Source organism: Echinops telfairi, unplaced genomic scaffold (genome assembly GCF_000313985.2).
Source record: "Echinops telfairi isolate 266 unplaced genomic scaffold, ASM31398v2 ScPeMD7_7424;HRSCAF=8462, whole genome shotgun sequence".
NCBI lineage: Eukaryota > Metazoa > Chordata > Mammalia > Afrosoricida > Tenrecidae > Echinops > Echinops telfairi.
Window position 1 is genome coordinate 63,310,100 of NW_022111324.1, and position 19,764 is coordinate 63,329,863.

Sequence of the window (19,764 nt, forward strand, 5' to 3'; positions counted from 1 at the left end):
AGGTAAAGAATTGGACCTGGGTAGACCTGAGAAATGACAAGCTTACTATTTAAAACTGGTTATTAAGATGTCTTGACTGATTTATTTCCTGATTAACTCACCAAATTTCAATTATACTCCCAGCCTGTCAGATGAAGCTATGGTGGCAAAAGCGCTTCACTCCAGGCTGCTAAGCAGAGAGCCGCGGTTTGAACCCACCCAGTGGCTCTTCCCGAGAAAGACTTGGTATTCTGCTCAAGGAAGGATGACAGGAAACAAAACACTGCCACAAAGCCAGTTCTGACTCCCAGCAACCCTCTCGGAGAGAGCAGAACAGCTCCTGCTGGTGTTCGAGAGCATCCCTCTTTACGATGAGTAGAAAACCAGGTCTTTCTCCCTCCGAGGAAGTGCCGAGCTTGTGGGGAGCAGCTAACTAGTAACCACTACACCAGGGCTCCTGGGAAAAAATAGGGAGGAGCTCCTCTCTGTCACATGGTGTCACTGTGAGCTGAAATCAATGGTACGAGACCCTGCTGCATAACTAGTGCCTCCCTGTGTCAGATTTTGCCCAAGCACCAAAACCTGAATGTGCATAAGGAGCCATCTCTGCTGTTAGGGGCCCTGGAGGAGGTTCCAACCCCTAGGGACACTATGGAAGCACCACGCAGTCCTGAGCCATCTTCACAATTGCGCTTGTGTTTGAGACCATTGATGTAGCCACTGCCCATCCTTCTCACCAAGGGCCTTCCACGGCCCCTTGACTTTACCGAGAAGGATGACCTTTTCCAGGGACTGGTCTCTCCTGACAACATGTCCCAAGTATGTGAGACTAAGGCCAGCCATCCTTGTCTCTAAGCATTCTGGCTGTACTTCTTCCAACCCAGATCTGCTTGTTCTTTGGACAGCCCAGGGCACTTTCCATGTTCTTCGCCAGCACTGCAATCCTAACACATCGATTCTTCTTCAGTTTTTCGTATTCAACGTCCAACTTCCCAGGCATATGAGGCCATTGAAAATATCATGACTTGGGTCAGACACACCTTCGTCCTCGGGATAACATTTTTGGTTTTCAACACCTTAAAGAGGTGCAGCAGATTTACCCAATGCAGTACATTGTCTGATCTCTTGAATGATGCTTCCATGAGTATTGACTGTGATAGATTAGACTGGCAATTTCAATATCACATTACCGTGCTTTGGGACATGGAAAGTTCCTATCATTGTCTTCTTATTAAGACAGGACTTTTGATGGATGCTAAGTTAGAAGCAAATATTGAGTAAGGGTTGATCAAAGGGTTGATGGGAGTCCTCAGAGAACATCTGATAGCAGACATTTGATAAAGGGGTTGGGGGGACTAGTAGTTCTGCTTTGCTAACCCTTTTTATTATGCTCTTAGAATGCACTGTGAGGAAACACGTCAAGGGATAGTATCATCGCAAAATGGCCATAATCCAGCACTGAAAGCTATCACTAGGATTTTGACGTCACTAAAAAGGAGATCTAGTATTGAATCAAGCAAATGGAAATAATAACAATCCAAATATAATAGAAAAGAAAAAAGCATATAGAACTTTATCCACCCATAAGTTGGGTTGCTTCTGTATACTGGTTCATTTATTATTCATTTCAGTATGAAGCACAGTTCACTGGACAGAGGCATGGAAGATTTCTTTAATAACTCTCAGTACTAATTTAATTCTACTTAAACACACATACTCTCGTGAATGCCACATGCTTTTCAGCATGATTCTATGTGTAAATCAGGATAATATGTTTTCAGATCATTAAGTAAAAGGAAGCATGAACTAAAACCTATTTAATCAATGAGGTATCACCTTTAAACTGCCACAAGGTCATAAAAAAGATAATTTCAAAGCGATAAGTTTCCTAATTGTAATCAACAACAATCTAATGATGAAAGAAAAGTATGTCCTAATGGCTGTAATAAACCGGAGCAAACCACTGTCTGTATTGAAAGACATTCTGCTCCCTCTTTTGGTAAATGCTTTCTCTCAAATTTTCGTATTTTTGAATATATCAATAAAGTGAATGAGTGAATGGGTGTGGGGAGTGGATGTAGGTAGTCTTCAGATGATCATGACAGAGAAGCCTCCCGGTCAAGAAACCTCAGTGCACAGTTTAATTCAGTTCTGCTACACCACCGTAGAACAGCCTTCTAGCCTCTCCATGTTTACATGATAGCATCCCTTCTTCTGAGAGGCATAGTCATTACTGAGCTTGCTGCTTTTGAACAGCGAATCTGTCTGTCCAACTCTAACCACTTGGGAAAGAATACATTTCGACTCCTGGCAACCACATGTGTGTCCGAGTTTAATGGTGTTTCATCGGGTTTTTAATGGCTGATTTTTTTAGCAGAGATTTGCCAGGCTTTTACTGTTACCTGTCGTAGGTAGGCTCACAGAACTGCAAACTTTGGGTTAGCAGTTGAGTATGTGAACCATTTCCTCTGCTTAGGAACTAACTCTCGTCTTCCTCTTCCTGTGTGTGCATGTGTATACATTATTAGAAGATACTTTCTTAAACACATGCACGGGGAGTGAATTGACTATCTTTATGGATTACTTGCAGATCACCAACTGTCTAAATGTGTGTAAATGCCAAAATATGGTTAGAGAACACACTGAATCTGCCATTTATCTGTCAAGAAAGTATTATTTTGGTAATTTAAAAATTCTATTAAAGTAGTAAATCTGCTTCCATTTCTAAATGTGAATAAAGGATACTATCTACAAACATATAAAATCATAATAGTTTTCTATCTTTTCCAATATTCAACCTTTCGGTTTGAGTAAAAATGACGATTAAGACACTGAAGATTCTGTGATTTAGAAAAAAAGTCTGTCCTTAAATCAACATTTATGAGGGTAAGCCAACCATATTGTTACTAGAGTCCCAGTCCATATGTGGCAGGTTTATTGCACATAAAATGTGTTTAAAAATACCTCTGTCACGACAAGTTCACTCACACGTCTTCATCTCAAACAAACACAAACAAACAAAAAAGAGTCCAACCTAAAGACTAAAACGTCCAACCCGTGCAGACTCATAGTGACCCGTGAGGACAGGGCAGAACTGCCCCTCTGGCTTGCTGGGCCTGTAACTCTTGCTGGAGTAGAACAGCCTGCCGTTCTCCCAGGGAGAGAGTTTCAAACTGCTGACTTCGAGACTGCAGCCTAATGCATAACCACTACACCAGCAGGGCTCCTGATACACTATGAAGTGACCCTTATTTTTCTCACACGAAGAGAAATGTGTTGCTTTTGCACCCCTCTGTGCCTTGAAGGGGGTCTCTCCAGTCTTGCCATCAGCTGTGAGCAGGAGATGACCTCCTCATTAGTCCTGGACACACTGGTTCCAGAGGCTGGATTACAACAAGTATTTTCTTCCATGTTTTCAGAAAACACATATTCCTAAACACAGTGCAGAGTCAGGCTCTTATCTGCAGGCATGCTTTCCATTCAAAGGCCATAATATCAGAGTTGATTGCATACCAAAATAATGGTAATTTGAATACATTGTCATTTTCTTCATAGAAATATTGAAACAGGTCTGGGCTGTATCACATTTCACATATAACAGTGATTTTCATGAACTATAATCAGGAAGGCATATAATTTAAAGGTGTTTTTTTCTAGTGGTAATAGAAGCTTCCTATTTTATATATTACCTCTCCCCATCTTCATTTTGTAAAGTGGGAAGACTTAGATGTATAGATCTAAGCTATTTCTTCGACAGACCAGGAGTGAGAAGCTTTGCAGTAGAAAATTTAACCTAGGACTTGTATATAAATGTGAAATAAAATGTTATATGTATATAAATATAAAAATTAACAATTTATATATAATTTGTATTTTCCATATAACTGGACTCCCCAAACAAAAAGGAATTTGCCAGGCTTCATAACATACAAACTGTTAGATACCAACAGCTGTGTTTATGTACAAAATACAGATATGGTTCTCTACAAAACATTCTCAACAAAACAATGAAAGATTATCGATGTAAAGGTATTGATAAGCATCTCAGGAAAACAAAGGACAGCATCAAACAATAAATGAAATTGAGACTGTAAGTTCTAAATATAGGCATTCGAACCATAAACAAGTGTGTTCAATAGAGGCTTAGTTCTAAGGCACTTGTATAAAATTAGGTCAACATTATTTTTCATAATCTTACCTCCTGGAGGCATTGAAATGGTGATTGGTTCACTTATCAAGCTGCCTTGGCTATTCGAAGCGTTCACTTGAACAGTATAGTCAGTAAACGGAATCAACCCATCGACGAGCACCCAGCGGCTGTTTTCACTGCTGTACACGATGCGTGTGCCATTCAAAATGGTGTCGTAACCATCTGCTCATTAAAAAGAAGAAAGACTTATTAAAATGTGTGTATATATTAGGATGTTTTCTTGCTATTGTTTACATATTCTCAAGGCTTTAAAAATATACCATACTGAAGAGAATAATTATGAGCACATGTCACCACACCGATCCCCCATTAATGGGCCTAATTTTTCCATTTTGTGAGCAAACTGTTAACTGTAAACTGTTAACTGCTCTCCGGTTTGTAAATCAATGTGATCAATACTGAGATCATGTGAAACCATAGTACAAGTATTATCATGCATAAATGATAAGTAAAAAGGCACATTTATGAGTTGATCACACAAAGAGTTCTTTTTAACTTATTAGGATGTTTCTAAGACTTGTTGTTAAACTGTCCCAACTATAGGAAAGAATGCTTTTTTTTTGTTTTGTTATCTTCATCCGAATTAGTCAGAATAATGGAAAAGCATCAGTGAGTGGAAGATGCTCTGTGTCCATGTTCATCAAAAGTCCATTCTTGAGATTCCTGGGAATAGGCAGGGGTGACCTGACTGTACAAAGGACTCATCTTCACTGTACCCTCCACCCAAGCCACAACCATCCTTCCAAAACGTCAGCAGACCCAAATTCAGATTTAAAAGTGGTTACAATATGTGAAAGATGCCTGGTAGTACAGTGGGTTACTTATTGGGCTATTAACTGCAAGGTAAGCAGTTTGAAACCACTAACTGCTTCTCAAGGGGAAAATGAGGTTTCCTACTTTCATAAAGAGTTACAATATTGGAAACACATGTGGGAAGTTCTACTCTGTCCTATAGGGTTGCTATAAGTCAGAATCAATTAGATGGCAGTGATATTGAGGTTTTTTGAGTGAGGATATATAAAAATATTGCTGTCTGATCATGGTTCTGTCTGATTTTCATGACCTACAGCACCAGGTTATGTATAAAGTTAAGAAGAGTTAGGAATTAGGGTAAATTAAGAAAAGAGCTATGCATGAAAATTGTGTTATAAAACTTCCATCACTTTATATATTAAATATGCTCTAGAAATATTTAGATGGGTCAGTTTTCTTTTTCTAAGCAGTGCTTAATTTCAGGAAATTTTAGAAATATGTTATTTATTTATTTATTTATGTATTTGCTTACTTACTTACTTATTTATTTATTTCTGATCAGGGGAGAGCATGAACGCAGTCCCCCACTCCCACAAATGATGCAGTCGAGTTTCCCACACTTGGAGAATTCGCAGAGGTCAGCACATCCGGAGTGCAATGGATAAGCCTCGCCCTGGGAAAACCACCTTCGTGATCATGGTATCTCCCCGGCCAGGTAAGTATGTTAGTTATTTTTAAAATGCAGAATAAATAGCCATTATGAATATCAAGATTTATTTAAAATAGCCTTCTTCCTTTGCTAGAAATCTTTTATGCTGTGTACACCTATGCTTTCCCCACACATATTCTGCAAAGATAGGCAATCCAATAAAAACACACAAGATATTTCAAATTTTAAGGGGAGAAAACTCAGCATATTTGCAAGATGTCCAGATATAATCTTTATCGATTAAACATTTAAAATGAAAAGTTAAGACCCAATACTGAAAGCCATCTCACACTGTGCCTGTGAGAAAGAGGTGCGGGTCATCTCTGGCCTCCTGTGACTTTACCAGGGGAAAGAGCAGACTGCATAGCGTCAGCCCTTGGTCTTTTCATGAGAGATGGAGGTCAGACAAGGTGCAGATAGACTCTCTGCCTCATGGTGTTGGTACTGCTGCCTCTGCTGCTTTTTCCACAGCTGCATCTTCCCCTCCGTTTCACAGCACGGCTGCTTCTCAGCGATCAAAGCTGTCTGTGTGCTGGTCAATGCACAGACTCAGGATTTTCTTTCTTGATGTTCATGAGAGCCCTTATTTCTAACTCTGAGGCAGCTCCTTCTATAGCTATTGGAATGGCGAACTCAACCAACTCTCAAGTCAAAGGTTCAGACACCGTATTTGCATGATCCCACCTAGACATCACGCTTGGTAGAGCGGAGCATCAGCCAAAACAAGGAAGGCCCTTGATGAGATGGAGAGACCCAGTGGCCGCAACAACAGGCAGCATTTCAACATTTATGAGGATGGCCTAGGACCGAGTGGTGTTTCGTTTGTTGTACACAGCGTCACTAGGAGTCAGAATCAAACTGATGGCACATAACAAGAACAAAGACCTAGTCATTCGGGAGCCCTGGGGTGCTGTCAGAAAAGAGTTGGACTATTAACAGGAAAGTCAACAGTTCAAATTACCAGCTGTTCCACGGGAGAAAGATGAGGCTGTTTGGTAAAGATTTACAAAGTCTATCTGTTCGGGTTTTTTTTCCTTTTTCCCCTTCTTTTTTTTCCTTGCCACATTTTTTAATGCCATGCTCATTGCTAATTCACTTGCTATTTCCGGACCTTGGGCATCTCACCTGGAATCTGAGACTGATAATTCTTACAAGGTCATTTTATATTGTATCACTTATTTATAATGCTCAGCTCATGATAACTGTTAAAAATTAATAGCTAGGAGTATTGGTACTGTTTTTATTCTAATTCATGCAACTGATATATCTTCGACAAACATCTGGAACTGGCAACTGGTTAAGGATTATTCAACTTGTACTTCACTTTCTCAGTAATTGAATTACCTGTTACTTTATCCCTCATCCCACAAAGAATGTATTAATAGTCAACATTCTAAAGTCTTACCAGAAAATCACACCAACTCCTTCTTATTGTCTCATCAGGTTATACCTCAAACTTTGAAATTAATAAATAGTCAATGGATTCAAAGATGACATGATACCTAGTTATGATATGATCATTTAAATTAAATATGGATCGAGTGTATACAAACCTTAAAAATGTACACATTTTTCCAAAAGTCAGAATAGTTTTATGAGCGGAAGTAGACATAGGTGTGTTGAGAAAACAAATTCATTCTTAACATGGAATAATTTATCACACTGGATATTCCATTGGTAGTAAGAAACTTCATATCCAAAGGTGTGGTTTTTTGTAGAGGAATTGATAAGAATAACTGGTACCCCAAACCAAAGCCAAACTCACCACCATCGAGTCATTGCTGAGTCACAATGCCCCTCCCTGTGGGTTTCCAAGACTGTAATTGTTTATGGGAGAAGGAAACAGTACTCATAGCTAAAAAATGGGCAAGATCATTTTCATTCATGTATTAGTAAGAATTACATGAAGACAGACAGTTGAATGAGTTATATGCTGCAGACAACAGCTAGGTCAACTTGATTCAACTAGAGATGACTGAGTCCAAGCGCAGACACCTTGTTAGGGTTTGATGGCCACATGCCAACAGTTCGTAAGAACTATAGTTCCTGCACTCAACAGAGTTAGACACAATTACATCTGAGTACCTTAGGACAACTGTAGCTTCATATCCGAAGACCGCCTGAGCGTCCCATGCTATCGAGCTCCTTGGAGCTTCTTCAGTTCGAGCTGAAACAACTGCCACTATTGTCACATGACTAGTACAATTTCCAAAAGGTCATCTTAATCGATAGGGACTAAGGCTCCATTTCCAGAAACAGTCTAAACGGACTTTTTACTAACATAGGGGAACAAGTTTAACTACATCAATCTAATATAACTTCTAAAACTTAAGCCACAAAATACAATTCTATTTCAAATCAGGTGCAAATCTAAGATCAACAAATAAACACCTGTGATGATACTTTTGGTGAGATTTCTATTCTTGCATTTGGTTTGTTTGTTTTTGAAGCAGATTTCAGCTATTTAACAAATGCTAGTTCTGACAATGCCATGGCAGGAGGAAATAATATTAAGTACCACTTTATTCTAAGTTTCCTAGATAACAACATTAATACATGGTAATTATACAATTAGTTGTAACATTAAGTCCTAGTAATAGAACAATGATTACTCAGTAATTATAAGAAGTATGTAATTACTCAATAATTATGAGAAGTATGCAATTACATAACCATTTTGTTCAGTTCGAAAAAGAACTTGTACATCTCCAGGAGCCATGCAGCCAAGTGAGTCTAATGTTCTCTCACCCCCACTCACATACAGTTCAGTTCACAGATCAAGGGCCGCTGACAGGCTTGTAAACCTCAGCAAAGCTCCGACTTTTCCAGATTCAGAAGCAAAGGCGTCTTCCCAGATTTCTGCCCTCCCCTCATTCCCTTCCTTTTCCCTTCCTTCTTTTGAACATTACCAAGTTTGACTCTTAGAAATACGGGTAGGGCTCTTAAAATGCCAGTCCTCCAGTGTCCCCAGCACACTCCCCTGAGTCGGGTTGTGCTTTACTACCCACTGCATAAACTTTGTTTTCAGTGGGCTGGAAAACGCAGCCTCGGTGGTTCAGCCTCAAGAGTCAGGCTAGAAAACGCTAAACCGATAAGCATTTCCCATCTCAGGTGACCACTCCTATCTGGCCAGCCTCAGCTCGGCCCCTATTTGTGAGTATAAGCGGCTGGCACAGGCTTGTTTGCGAGTCTGTGTTCTGGATTCACACTCCCGCTGCCCCTCCCCCTCCCCCAGCCCCCATGCACACTCCCCTGAGGCTAGTGAGCTTTAATCTGTGTTCCTCTTCCGACTTTCGGGGTATGGTCTTTAACTGAGAGTTGCCCGAGACTCTTTGCACAATTGGGTTGTTCATATCAATGCTCTATGAGATATCACTTCAAAAATATTTACACACCAGGGTCCTACCCTAGCCCTTCTGGGTGGAAAACATCAAGGGGTAGGGACCAGCAACCACTGGATGCGATGCCTTAAAATGCTGTGACTTGAGAACTAATGGTTTAAGGATTATTAACCTGATGTGAAGACTTACCTTAAAGCAATTCTCAGGTTATTTTCCTCTGCTTCCAAAATTAATTTCATCACATTTGACATTCCTACTAATGGTGCCCTTAGACTTCCTAGCTTTTGGCTATAAAATGTTGTGTCTGTTAGTGAACTACTTCATCTACAGAAAGTGTTGTGCTAGCACTTAACCAAGATCCATCTCCAGGGAACACACAATCCAACATAAAAGCTCTATTAGAAAATTTAAAATAGATAATGAGACTATTTTTTAAAATAAAACAAATTTTAAAATTATTGAAGCCTAGAGAAAAAAGTGTAACTTTGGGATTTTGTGCCTGAAATATTAGCATCATTCTTTCTCTGTTTCTCTATCTCTGTCCCCGCCCCGCCACTCCACCATTTCCTCCCCCTTCTCTCTTCCTTTCCACTGGGAACTCAGGGGTAGGACTCATTGTGCAAATACCAGAATTACAAGGAAAATCAAGTTTTGTAATAGATCAATTTACATTTGAAAATATAACATATTCAAAGAAGCTAGTTGCTGTTTCCGGATATCCCATAGTCTATGGGGTTCTCAAAGGGGTTAATGTATTTGGCACTACTTTTATTTTCACTTTGGATATTTTCATTTAATTTTGAAATGAAGAAACAATCACAGTAAACCTCATATCACAAAGGAAGAACCTTCCCGACAGCTACAAATACAAAGTCCTTCTAATATATTAGCGTTAGTGCTTGGTTTCAAAGATGAGAAGCTTATTTGCAACATTCTCATCTGTTGAAAGACAGGATACTTTCCACAAAATTAAAAATACACATGCCAAGTGTAGATAGGTGTTTTTATGTGTATGATTCAAGCACATGTGAATGATCACTGTCCCAGGACTACCATCCTTTGGGGTTCTCTAGATTGAAACAACAGATATGAGTATCCTTTCCCATTCTGGTTATAATCATTGTCACAAGAATTTTAATGCACCATATATTCCATAATTTTTTTTCCTTCTCTGCTGTACAGCTCTGACCTTTTCAATATTCTATAATTTGACTGGCTGGCCATTTCAGTTCTCTTCTTTTTACAGCCTTATTAACTTGTAGGAAAGAAGTGAAATGAACAACCAATCAGAATACCTAATATTGCAAAGGTCAGCATAGTCTGTACAATATCATCACACACAGCATACTGTATGCCAGGCATTAACATCCTGATATCTTATTCATGTGACAAAGATTGTAACAAGAACAGAAAATGGCACAACATGAATCCATTCTCATGACAAAGATTATAATGAGAAATGACAGTGAACAAACCAAACTGATTCTTGTTACCCTGTGAGGATTTTATATGTCAGACCCAGTCCCACTTTAAGTTAGCTTTTTTCTGAATCCAATTACATCGTACGGTAGAAAAGGTGGTAACTAATTTCCCCCACTTCTTACTGTAAGAGTGGAAAGATATATATATATATATATTTTTTTTTTTTCCTGAACTGAGTTCTCAGTTTTAGTGTTGTGCAACTCCACCACCACAGGAGCCTGGAATCCTGCCAATGCCAAAGTGAAAGCAGGGCTGAATGGTCTACTGGAGATCAAGGTGAGGTGGGAAATAAGCCTTTACCGAGAGCAAATAAATTGAGGTAGATCTAGACAACATTTCCCAGTTCAGTTTCACCTTGACTATTCTAATTTAAAATAGGATTTAAAATTAGCTTACCCCAAAGTAAATGTGTCCTCCTAGTTCCATTTAAACCATTTAGAAGGGTAGGGTTCAGAGTTTGAACCACCGATCACTTGGCTAGCATCAGAGTACTTTAACTAGTGTGCCACCAGGGCTCAATACTTTCTCCAACACGAAACTGAACACACTGAAATCGAGCTGATTTCGGCTCATGGCGACCCTCTAAGAATGGCCCCTGTGGGTTTCTGAGACTAACTTTTCACCAGTTTAGAAAGCCTCGTCTTTCCCCTTCAGAGCAGCTGGTAGTTTGGAACTGCTGACCTAGTAGTTACCAGCTCAATGTGTAAGCACTATGCCACCGGTATTTTAGAAACATTTGCCCTTATTCTGTGCCTATGTAAGAATAAGCCCAGTCTCGACACTGAGAATCCTTGTATTTTGCTCGGTTTATTTCATTTCAATGAGTAAAGAAGGGAAAAGCCTAAGCCTGACATAGCTACCCTTCTACATGTTTTAAATACAGTAAAGCCTGGGAAATGTGGACTCTGTGTAAGTGGAAACCTGAGAAGGAAAGGTCAAGGGTTTTATTAAAATGAGTGATGGAAAAGTGGCAAGAATGCACCTGTCAGAGGCAGAGAACTTTCCAGCCAGGGGAACATGAGGCAGCTCCACCGAGTCTCAGCTTTCGCAGGGTTCACTATATTCTTCTTCTTCAAGTCTTCAGGACGTGGTTTTGTTTCATCGACTTGCTTCTGTATATTACAGCCAGGTTTTTCACAAAGATCTTATTTCATTAATATTAGGATATCAATCATATCTGCAGACCTATATCTATACACACTAAGAATAAATTCAGAGATTCACCTGGACTTGGTAAAAGAGAGAAGTAAGTCCTTTTTTAAAATGTGTTTTTGTTAACTAAGTTGAAAGTTAAGAAGTCAGAATATCTCCTTTTTTTTAAAGTTTACTTACTTATTTCCTTTGACCAAATTGCTCTTTTTCTAAAGCCACACACTTGATGTCACTCAGCTAGGAGCTAGATGGACAAACACACCTAAGCCTCTGGTTGGTGCGGGTGTTAAGTGCTTCACTAACCAAGCAACAAAATCAAGGCCCCCTGTGGATGGCGACCCCATACGACAAGGTGGAACTGCCCCTGTGAGTTTCAGAGACTGTAACTCTGCGTGGGAGCAGAGGGCCCTGTGCGTCACTGGGACCTGAGAATTTGGTGGTTGCCACCCACCCAGAGGGGCCTCAGAGGACAGGCCTGGCAACTAACACAGACACAAACAACAAGCTCCCTCCAATTCTGTGGCCTCCAATTCTGTACTAATCACCGGGCACGGACATGTCCAATTTCTTCTTCGGATTCAGGAGCACCTTGCTGTCCACGCTGTGCCTTCAGCGTCACTGAGTCCCTGTGATCAAATGGACAGCTCAGCAGCCACTCCTGACTCCAGAGGAGAGTCTAGCACCACTTCTCAATTCAGCGACTGTTCATTATTTTCTTTTAATCACTAAATTATAAGAGTTACACAATGTCTCCACTAGAAGCAAGCAGCCCTTGTGGATGAGCATTGTATCATGTGCTACTGATAAATTCAACCTACTCTTTTTGGACATCAGTCACATTGTTTCTCTATGAATCATCTCTTACTATCTAATGATGTTTCCAAAAACTCAGTGGCTTAAGGCAATTCTCATTTGTTATCTTCTCTCTTATAGGGCAGAAGTCTGGGCAGGGTTTAGCTGGGTCCTCTACATCAGGACCTCACAAGGCTGCTATCAAAGTCTTGGTCAAGACTCCAGATTCATCTCAAGACTCTATTTGGAAGCAACCCTACTGGGGAAGAAGTTCAAGTTCTCAAGGTTGTTGGCAGTATTCAGTTCTGCGGAGGTTGCTGAACTGAGGGCTTTAGTTACCACGAGGGCCTTGGTCTGAGGCTGCCTTCATTTCTTTTCTAGCAAAGACTGACCTACCTGGACCCTTGCATTATCAGAGCCATCAAAAGAGTTCGTTTCCGAGCCAGACATGTACAGCCTTAAGTAACATGACCACATAAGGGACTTCCCATCACCTCTGTCATATTTCTTAAAGCAAATCGCAGGTTCTGATCACATTTCCAGTGGGAGTAGGTTACACAAGAGTTTGAGTAAACTGTAAGAGTGTATTATTTAATAGTCTTCTGCTATTGATAATAACTGAGGAAATAAACACCTTTCAAGGAAGAGATTTAGCGATAAATTGTAAACTTACAAACATGTCTGCTTATCAGTAAGAATTTAAAATCAAGTAGAAACATGGAATTGTTCTTTGACCTATCAAATGAGGAACGAACCAGGAGCACTGGATACTACCAACCAGGAGCAGAGCTGCGCAGGGAATTCCAGGGGCACGTACATGAAGGGGGCAGAAAGCTAGTGGGGAAAATTCATATAATTACAGTTCCCCACAAACTTTTTGAAGTTCCTTCATGTAAGGGAAAAGGAACAAATCGGTGACATTTATTTGAAGGCTTAAAGTTGAAGCAAGAACACACAGCACAGCTCCTTCCACTGATCTCAGAGGAAGGGTGGTCAGCCAGCGAGCACCCTGAGAACCCCTGTCGCCACTGAAGGCTGGCCATTCTAGCAGGCATCAGGCTGCACGGGAGAAAGACACTGGTGTTTCGAGAAATGGGAAATCTGTGTGCGGATGCACGGCTCTTGAACATTTAATGGGATTTCATAAGAGAGAGAAAAAATACTTCCTAGAATTCTACCCAATGCTTCGCACTACACCCTCTATTCCACCCCCGTCTAACTTAGGCTATAACATTAATAGCAATACTCGGTCTTTGAAATTTAAGGAATAAAAGCATCAGATAGGAACAGAAGATCAGAATAAACACTAAATCTGAGTAGAGATGCACACACAAGGCATAAGAAAGAGAAAAATAACATACTGATTGTGCAGACATTAAGCCCAAATGAAACAAAGGGTTACCTGGCTGTCATCTAGTAAATTACAGCTCATAAAGACCCTATAGGATTGGGTAGAACTGTCCCTGTGGATTTTCACGACGGCAACTCCTTAGGGGGATAGAAAGCTTAGTCTTTCTCCCATGGGGTGCATGGTAGACCTTGAACTTCAGACCTGGTGGTTAGCAGCCCAATTCTTAACCAGGGCTCCTGAATCTCCCAGTCTAAGGGGGAAATGGTACATATTCCCTACAATGAAAAGAATGTTGCAGAAGGAAACAATAGAAATCAAAATAACATCACTAAATATTTAATAAATAGGTTAGAAAATGAAACAAATTAACTCATTTAAAACTAAATTAATGTTCATCATGAAAGATGAACACAAGACAAATAATACACTTTAATAGAGAGAGGATAATGTGTATATATATATATATACACATATACACAAATACAGGAAATGATCTAGCTTTAAAATGCTTTGTGCCCCTGAAGTATATGAAATAACTTCATATAAATATCAAAATTATGAAAGAAAAATTAAACATCATGTGGGTGCCTGCAGTTTGCAACCAGATGCTTCCAAGTGGCAACTTGGAAGCATGATGAATTAAACAATGGCTCAGGTTAATTAAGGATTCTTCTAGATCAGTGTTTCTCTAGTGGGTGGGTGATGTTTCACTTGGGGGAGCTATGGAACAATGCAGGGGTGTTGCAGAAGCAGACACCTACACTTTCTCCTGGAGTATGGGGTACATTACAAAAAAAATTTCAATTGCTAAGGGGACACTGAGTACTTTTTTTCTGAAAAAGGGGCAGTAGTCCAAATAAATTTAGGAATCTATGTTTTAGATATCTTCAAAATTGCTAAGACTCCAAAAGCAGAGCTATGATCCTGTGGTAGTTATATAATCGCTTGTCAATTTAAGAGGATTAAGAGAAGGGGTGGAGTCTAGACTGTCAATCAGGTCATAACCAATGAGGCCTCTGTGTGGGCATGGCCTTCTCCTGAGGATTCTGGGAACTATGGTATTCCTCCTTGGGGATGAGAGACACACTCTCTCTCTGCTCACTCCTTATGAGACATCCCTGTCGAGAAGACACATGGAATTACACTAGAGCCCTGAGTCAGAGGAGCTATGTAGAGACCCCTGTCTACAAGACTTCCGATCCACTGGCCTGTGATCTTCCTGCATTTGGTGTCATTGTATTTGGTGTTTCCTGAGTCTGAAGAGGACTTTATAGATTGGTATTGGACATATGGGGTAATTTTGGAGTTATGGACTTGATCTGGACTGGGCTGGGACTTTTTCTCAATATTCAACTGCTCTTGTATATAAAGCTTGTTCTTACACACATATGATTTGTTTCTCTAGTCTACCCGGCCTAACAAAGGTGCTGATGGGAGAGTGGGTATTCTATAGGGGTTCTTCGTGTCCCTTTCCTTATGCACAAGCTTGCTTATCAGGGACATTGTGACCATCATATTCAACACACAGACAAATGATTAATAAATTTGTGATTTCTGAGCAACTTTTTGAACTGCCTAATTTTAAAAGATTCAATTCATTTTAGCCAGATTTGTTTGTGCATTGAGAAAGGTCTGAAATGATCCTCACTTGATAATATTGACATTAATAATTAATGGATTTTGGAGCTTGTGGTTTTAAATAAGTGTCCTTTAAAAAAATCAAAAGAATAGCCAGGAGAAAAAACAGAAGAAAATGCAATTGCCACCTTATATATTAAAATCAGGAGTCCAAATTCAACAACAAAAAAACATAGCCAACCCAATAAAATTATACAAATAATTTAAAAAGACATTTATCAAAGAAGATATGTTGCTATTCTTAGGTGCCTCTGAGTTGGTTCCAACTCAGGAATCTTATTATATACAATGAAACATTGCCCAAATGGGAACCATCTTCAAAACCATTGCTGTCTTTGAGCTGATGGTTGCAGCAACTCTATCAATCAATCATGTTGGTGGTATTCTTTCTTTCCCTTGACCCATTACTTCCGCAAGCACGATTTTCTTTTCCAGAGACTGGTGCCTCTTGATAACATGTACAAAATATATGACAATATCTCTCTATTATTTCTCCCAAGGAACATTCTGGCTATAATTCTAAGCCAGATTTGTTTCTTTTCTGATAGTCCATCATATCCAGGTTTCTCCCTCTATTCAAACGTAGAGAGTGCCTATGAAATGTTATGTTAGCAGAAATGGCATAAAGCGAAGAAGAAACATCGTTGATGTCAGCATTTCCTACCACATTATATGAGTCAACACATAAAGCCTCAAACCACACTAACACATAGCATTCACAGATGCAGTTCAAGAGCATGGCACCTGGATGTTGAGTACAGTTCTCAGAGAACACTGTCACTCTCACACTACCATCAAGCCTATTCCAGTGCACAGGGACCCTCCAGGGCAGAGAACAACTGCCCCCGTGGGTTTCCAAGACTGTCACTCTGTGTGGGAGCAGAAAGCCCTGTCTTTCTCCTACAGAGTGGGTGGTGGTCTTGAATTGCTGGTCTTGGGGTTAGGAGCCCGCTCATAACCCAGTAAACTACCAGAGTTCTTTTCAAAGGGAAGGAACTTGTTACCACTCCTTTGGGTACACACTGTCTCCTTGGTAGCTTGCTGCAAAACAGTGAAGGCTAGTTTCACTTTTAGCCTTTTTTTTTTTTTTGTAAAAGCAAAAATCATATTTGGATTTCTTTCATTTAGTGAAAACAAATACTAATGTACATTTTCCATAAAAGTAAAGCGGCATGATGTGAGTTTTTGAAAAGTGGGAAAGTGGGGGTTACCTGTATTAATATTATTTTAAGTGCCTTAATTTATAAACACCAGTTCTTTTTTTGTCTTCCTTATCAACTGGCCATCTTTGGATTTTGAAAATGTGATGGATTCAGCCGTGTGCTCTTTGGCTTCAAGATAATGTCTTCGCTTTGTAGCAAGAGGAAGGCAGCTTTGCCCAGTGTGATCTGTCATTGGGCTTCTTGACTGCTTTTCCCAAGGGTACTGATTTTTGACCCAAGGAAAATACTTGACAACTTCAATCTTTTCTCAGTTTACCATGATGTTGCTTATTGGTCCAGTTGGGAGGATTTTTCTTTTCCGTGCAGTGAGGTATAATCCACACTGAAGATTGTATTCTGAGGACAGCATTGATTGATCTGGAGTGTTCCCAAGGCTGTCATGGGTACAGAAGCAGACATCTTTATCCCATGGAGTGTCCGGTGCTGACCTTTCACTTATGTGCCCAAGCCCCCCATCACTGCACTACAGGGGATTCTGTACGCAGGACAATCAGAAGTTATTTGAAAAATAGAAAGCACTTCCTTTGTCTAGATCCCAGTGAAAATATCGAAAAGGCTAAATAATCTAAAATATCTCCTTAAAAAAAGTAAATATAATGCTAATTTTATCGTGCAATTGACTTTTAAAAAGAAATATGCCAAATCTTGCCTCATTCTGAATTACACAAATTAATTACAGAATGATTTAATTGTGCCTTTGCTAAAATTTGGCTGGAAAACCAAGAACAGGTGGCTAGAGTCAGAGGCAAGAGAACTATAATGAGGTACCATGAGTCCCCAAATAAGCATTCAATATGTAAAGGATCATAAGGATCATAAGATATAAATTTGTTTGTAAAGCAAAGAGAGTTTGATATATAAATGTTGGCCTCTTGAGCAGCAGTTTAATCAATTTTGCTCTTTAATTTGAAGTTGTTTTTCTCTTTCAAATACCCCAGATGGTAGCTTGCCAGTCTGGATAATTACAGAAATGGAAAGAACCAGTTGAATACCTTCAAAGACACTTTATGCACCTTTAACTGCTTTCTTATTGTTAACCTGGGCCACTTAGATGCTAACTGTATATCCAAAAACAGGTAACAGCTAATCACTTACCTAATATAGACTAAGAATGCCGCCTATAGTTGCCAATTCTATTAATTACCAAGTGTATTGTTTTTAGGGGAAAAATATTTATTTTGAGACTTGACTTCATCTTAAGGGAACTACTAAGTAAATTTATTAATGACATTAAGTTAACATATTTAAGGTTTTAGCTTCATACTTGTACTGCCAGTGTACAAATGAAGATTATGTGCTTTTAAAACGTGCTCATAGGTCACAGATGTCAATAAAAATATTCATTTCTTCAAGAAATGACCAGAGAGAAACTGGCTAAAAAGCATTGAGCATATCTAGGGATATCCGATCCATAATCAAATATCTAGATTGATTGTGTCACTTTCACTTCTATTGATTTCAATTGGAGTAGCTCACCCAAGGGAATAATAAAAATGTGGAATGAAACTGATTTATGAGAACAAAATAAATCCTTTGTGAGTGGTAATGCATTGGTACTATTTAACTCTTTCAATCACTGAATGAAACCCCTATTTATTTTTTGAGAATGCTGAGCTAGACAAAAAAGTCATATGAAAAACGCCAATACTGCCAAATGCCACACCACTAAGTTGTACTGCTGGTGTAGAAACGCTGCCTTCAACTTGATGGAAGGGGCCGTTTGACAGGAGACAGACTTCTAGCCTTCCTGGGCAAATGATGAACCTGGAAATCCAAAGTACTATGGAATCGCTCAATGAATGTTTACTGTAATTATTCACAGGACTTGTAAGACATGGGAGAAGCATAAATAAAATGCGAGAGCTACAATTTTCCCTAGATAAACTAAAATAATCGTTTCACTGATAAAGTGAGTGCTCTTTATTTCACTTGGAACTTCCGACTGACAATTAAATGGAGGTCTATCCCAAATATGACTAACAATGATCACTAGGGGAAATGGCTTTAGCATAATTTGACGTGGCAGTATATTACTTTAATGAAAAGACTTGAGAAAAGGGTGGTGATTTGTACACAGAGCCAAAGCAATGATTTGATTCTTTCAATTGAGCCAATCAGTTAACCTGTTCATTCAAGGAGGTAAATCAGATCAGTTATTCATATTCTTGGACAAAAAATTCCCAATAGTTTGGCATTGATGTAGCTTTTAACATTTTAAAGTCTGCTGACATGTTGTAAGCAAGTTCTTCACATGTAGTTAATTTGTATTTAAAATGTGGCTAACACAACTGAGAGGCTGAGTTTTAAATTTAATTTCACTTTAGTTAATTTAAACTAAAGTTGGTATTTGACTCCATTACTTACAATTTTTAAATATGTTGGTAACAACTTTGGTATGTGAATCTACTACTTCATTAAATAGAAATGTTTACCTAATACAGACCAATTGCTTTTGATAAAAAATTAACATTCGATTTTGAAAATTTTGTATGAGAAAAATCATAAACAACGTAATAATTTTTAAAAACATTAATTGAATGCTGAAGTCGTAATATTAGGGATACACTAGATTAAATGCAATATACTATTAACAATTGTTTGGACTATTTATGTTTTTTTAATATGCCCACAAGCAATTTTTAATTACATATGTAGCTGGCATCATACGTCTACTAGACATTATACTAACCCACTACTGTAAAATCATAATGTACATTGAAAAGTCATGACCATTTTCATTTCAACCTAATGGAAGAGAATCTCATTTCACCAAGCTCTGGGAAGACAAAGGATAGCTGCCACTTGTCTACTGAAGGTGAAGGTTCTGTAGGTGACATTGCCTTTAATTCACAGTCCGAAGAAAGCTGATTTCAGAGCTACTTGGAAGAGCAATGCTATAACAAGGACTAAGTTGATTTCTTACCTATTCTGTAAATTTGGAGTATCCTGCCATGATGTTTAATGGCAGTACTTGAAGGTAACTTTATTTATTCTCACTGGCATAAAAAGGCTTTAAAACATTAATACATTTTACTATTTACAGTGAAACATGATTTAATTCAGTTTAATACTACCATAATTATTATAGCAGAGTATTTTTTCTAGAATGATGATTTTTGTACATATACCACACA

General features: G+C 39.0%; 1 protein-coding gene and 1 non-coding gene across 2 annotated transcripts in view; both read right to left on the reverse strand.

Moving 5' to 3' along the window:
• Nucleotides 1–19,764, reverse strand: part of USH2A (usherin) — a 949,135-nt gene that overhangs the window by 392,077 nt on the left and 537,294 nt on the right. The window contains exon 38 of the mRNA XM_004700145.2: nucleotides 4,178–4,351. Within this exon, the coding sequence (XP_004700202.1) occupies nucleotides 4,178–4,351 (174 nt within the window). The remainder of the gene's footprint in view (nucleotides 1–4,177; nucleotides 4,352–19,764) is intronic.
• Nucleotides 5,502–5,665, reverse strand: LOC115872493. The gene has a single exon (XR_004047891.1). It is a non-coding gene; the product is annotated as a U1 spliceosomal RNA (small nuclear RNA).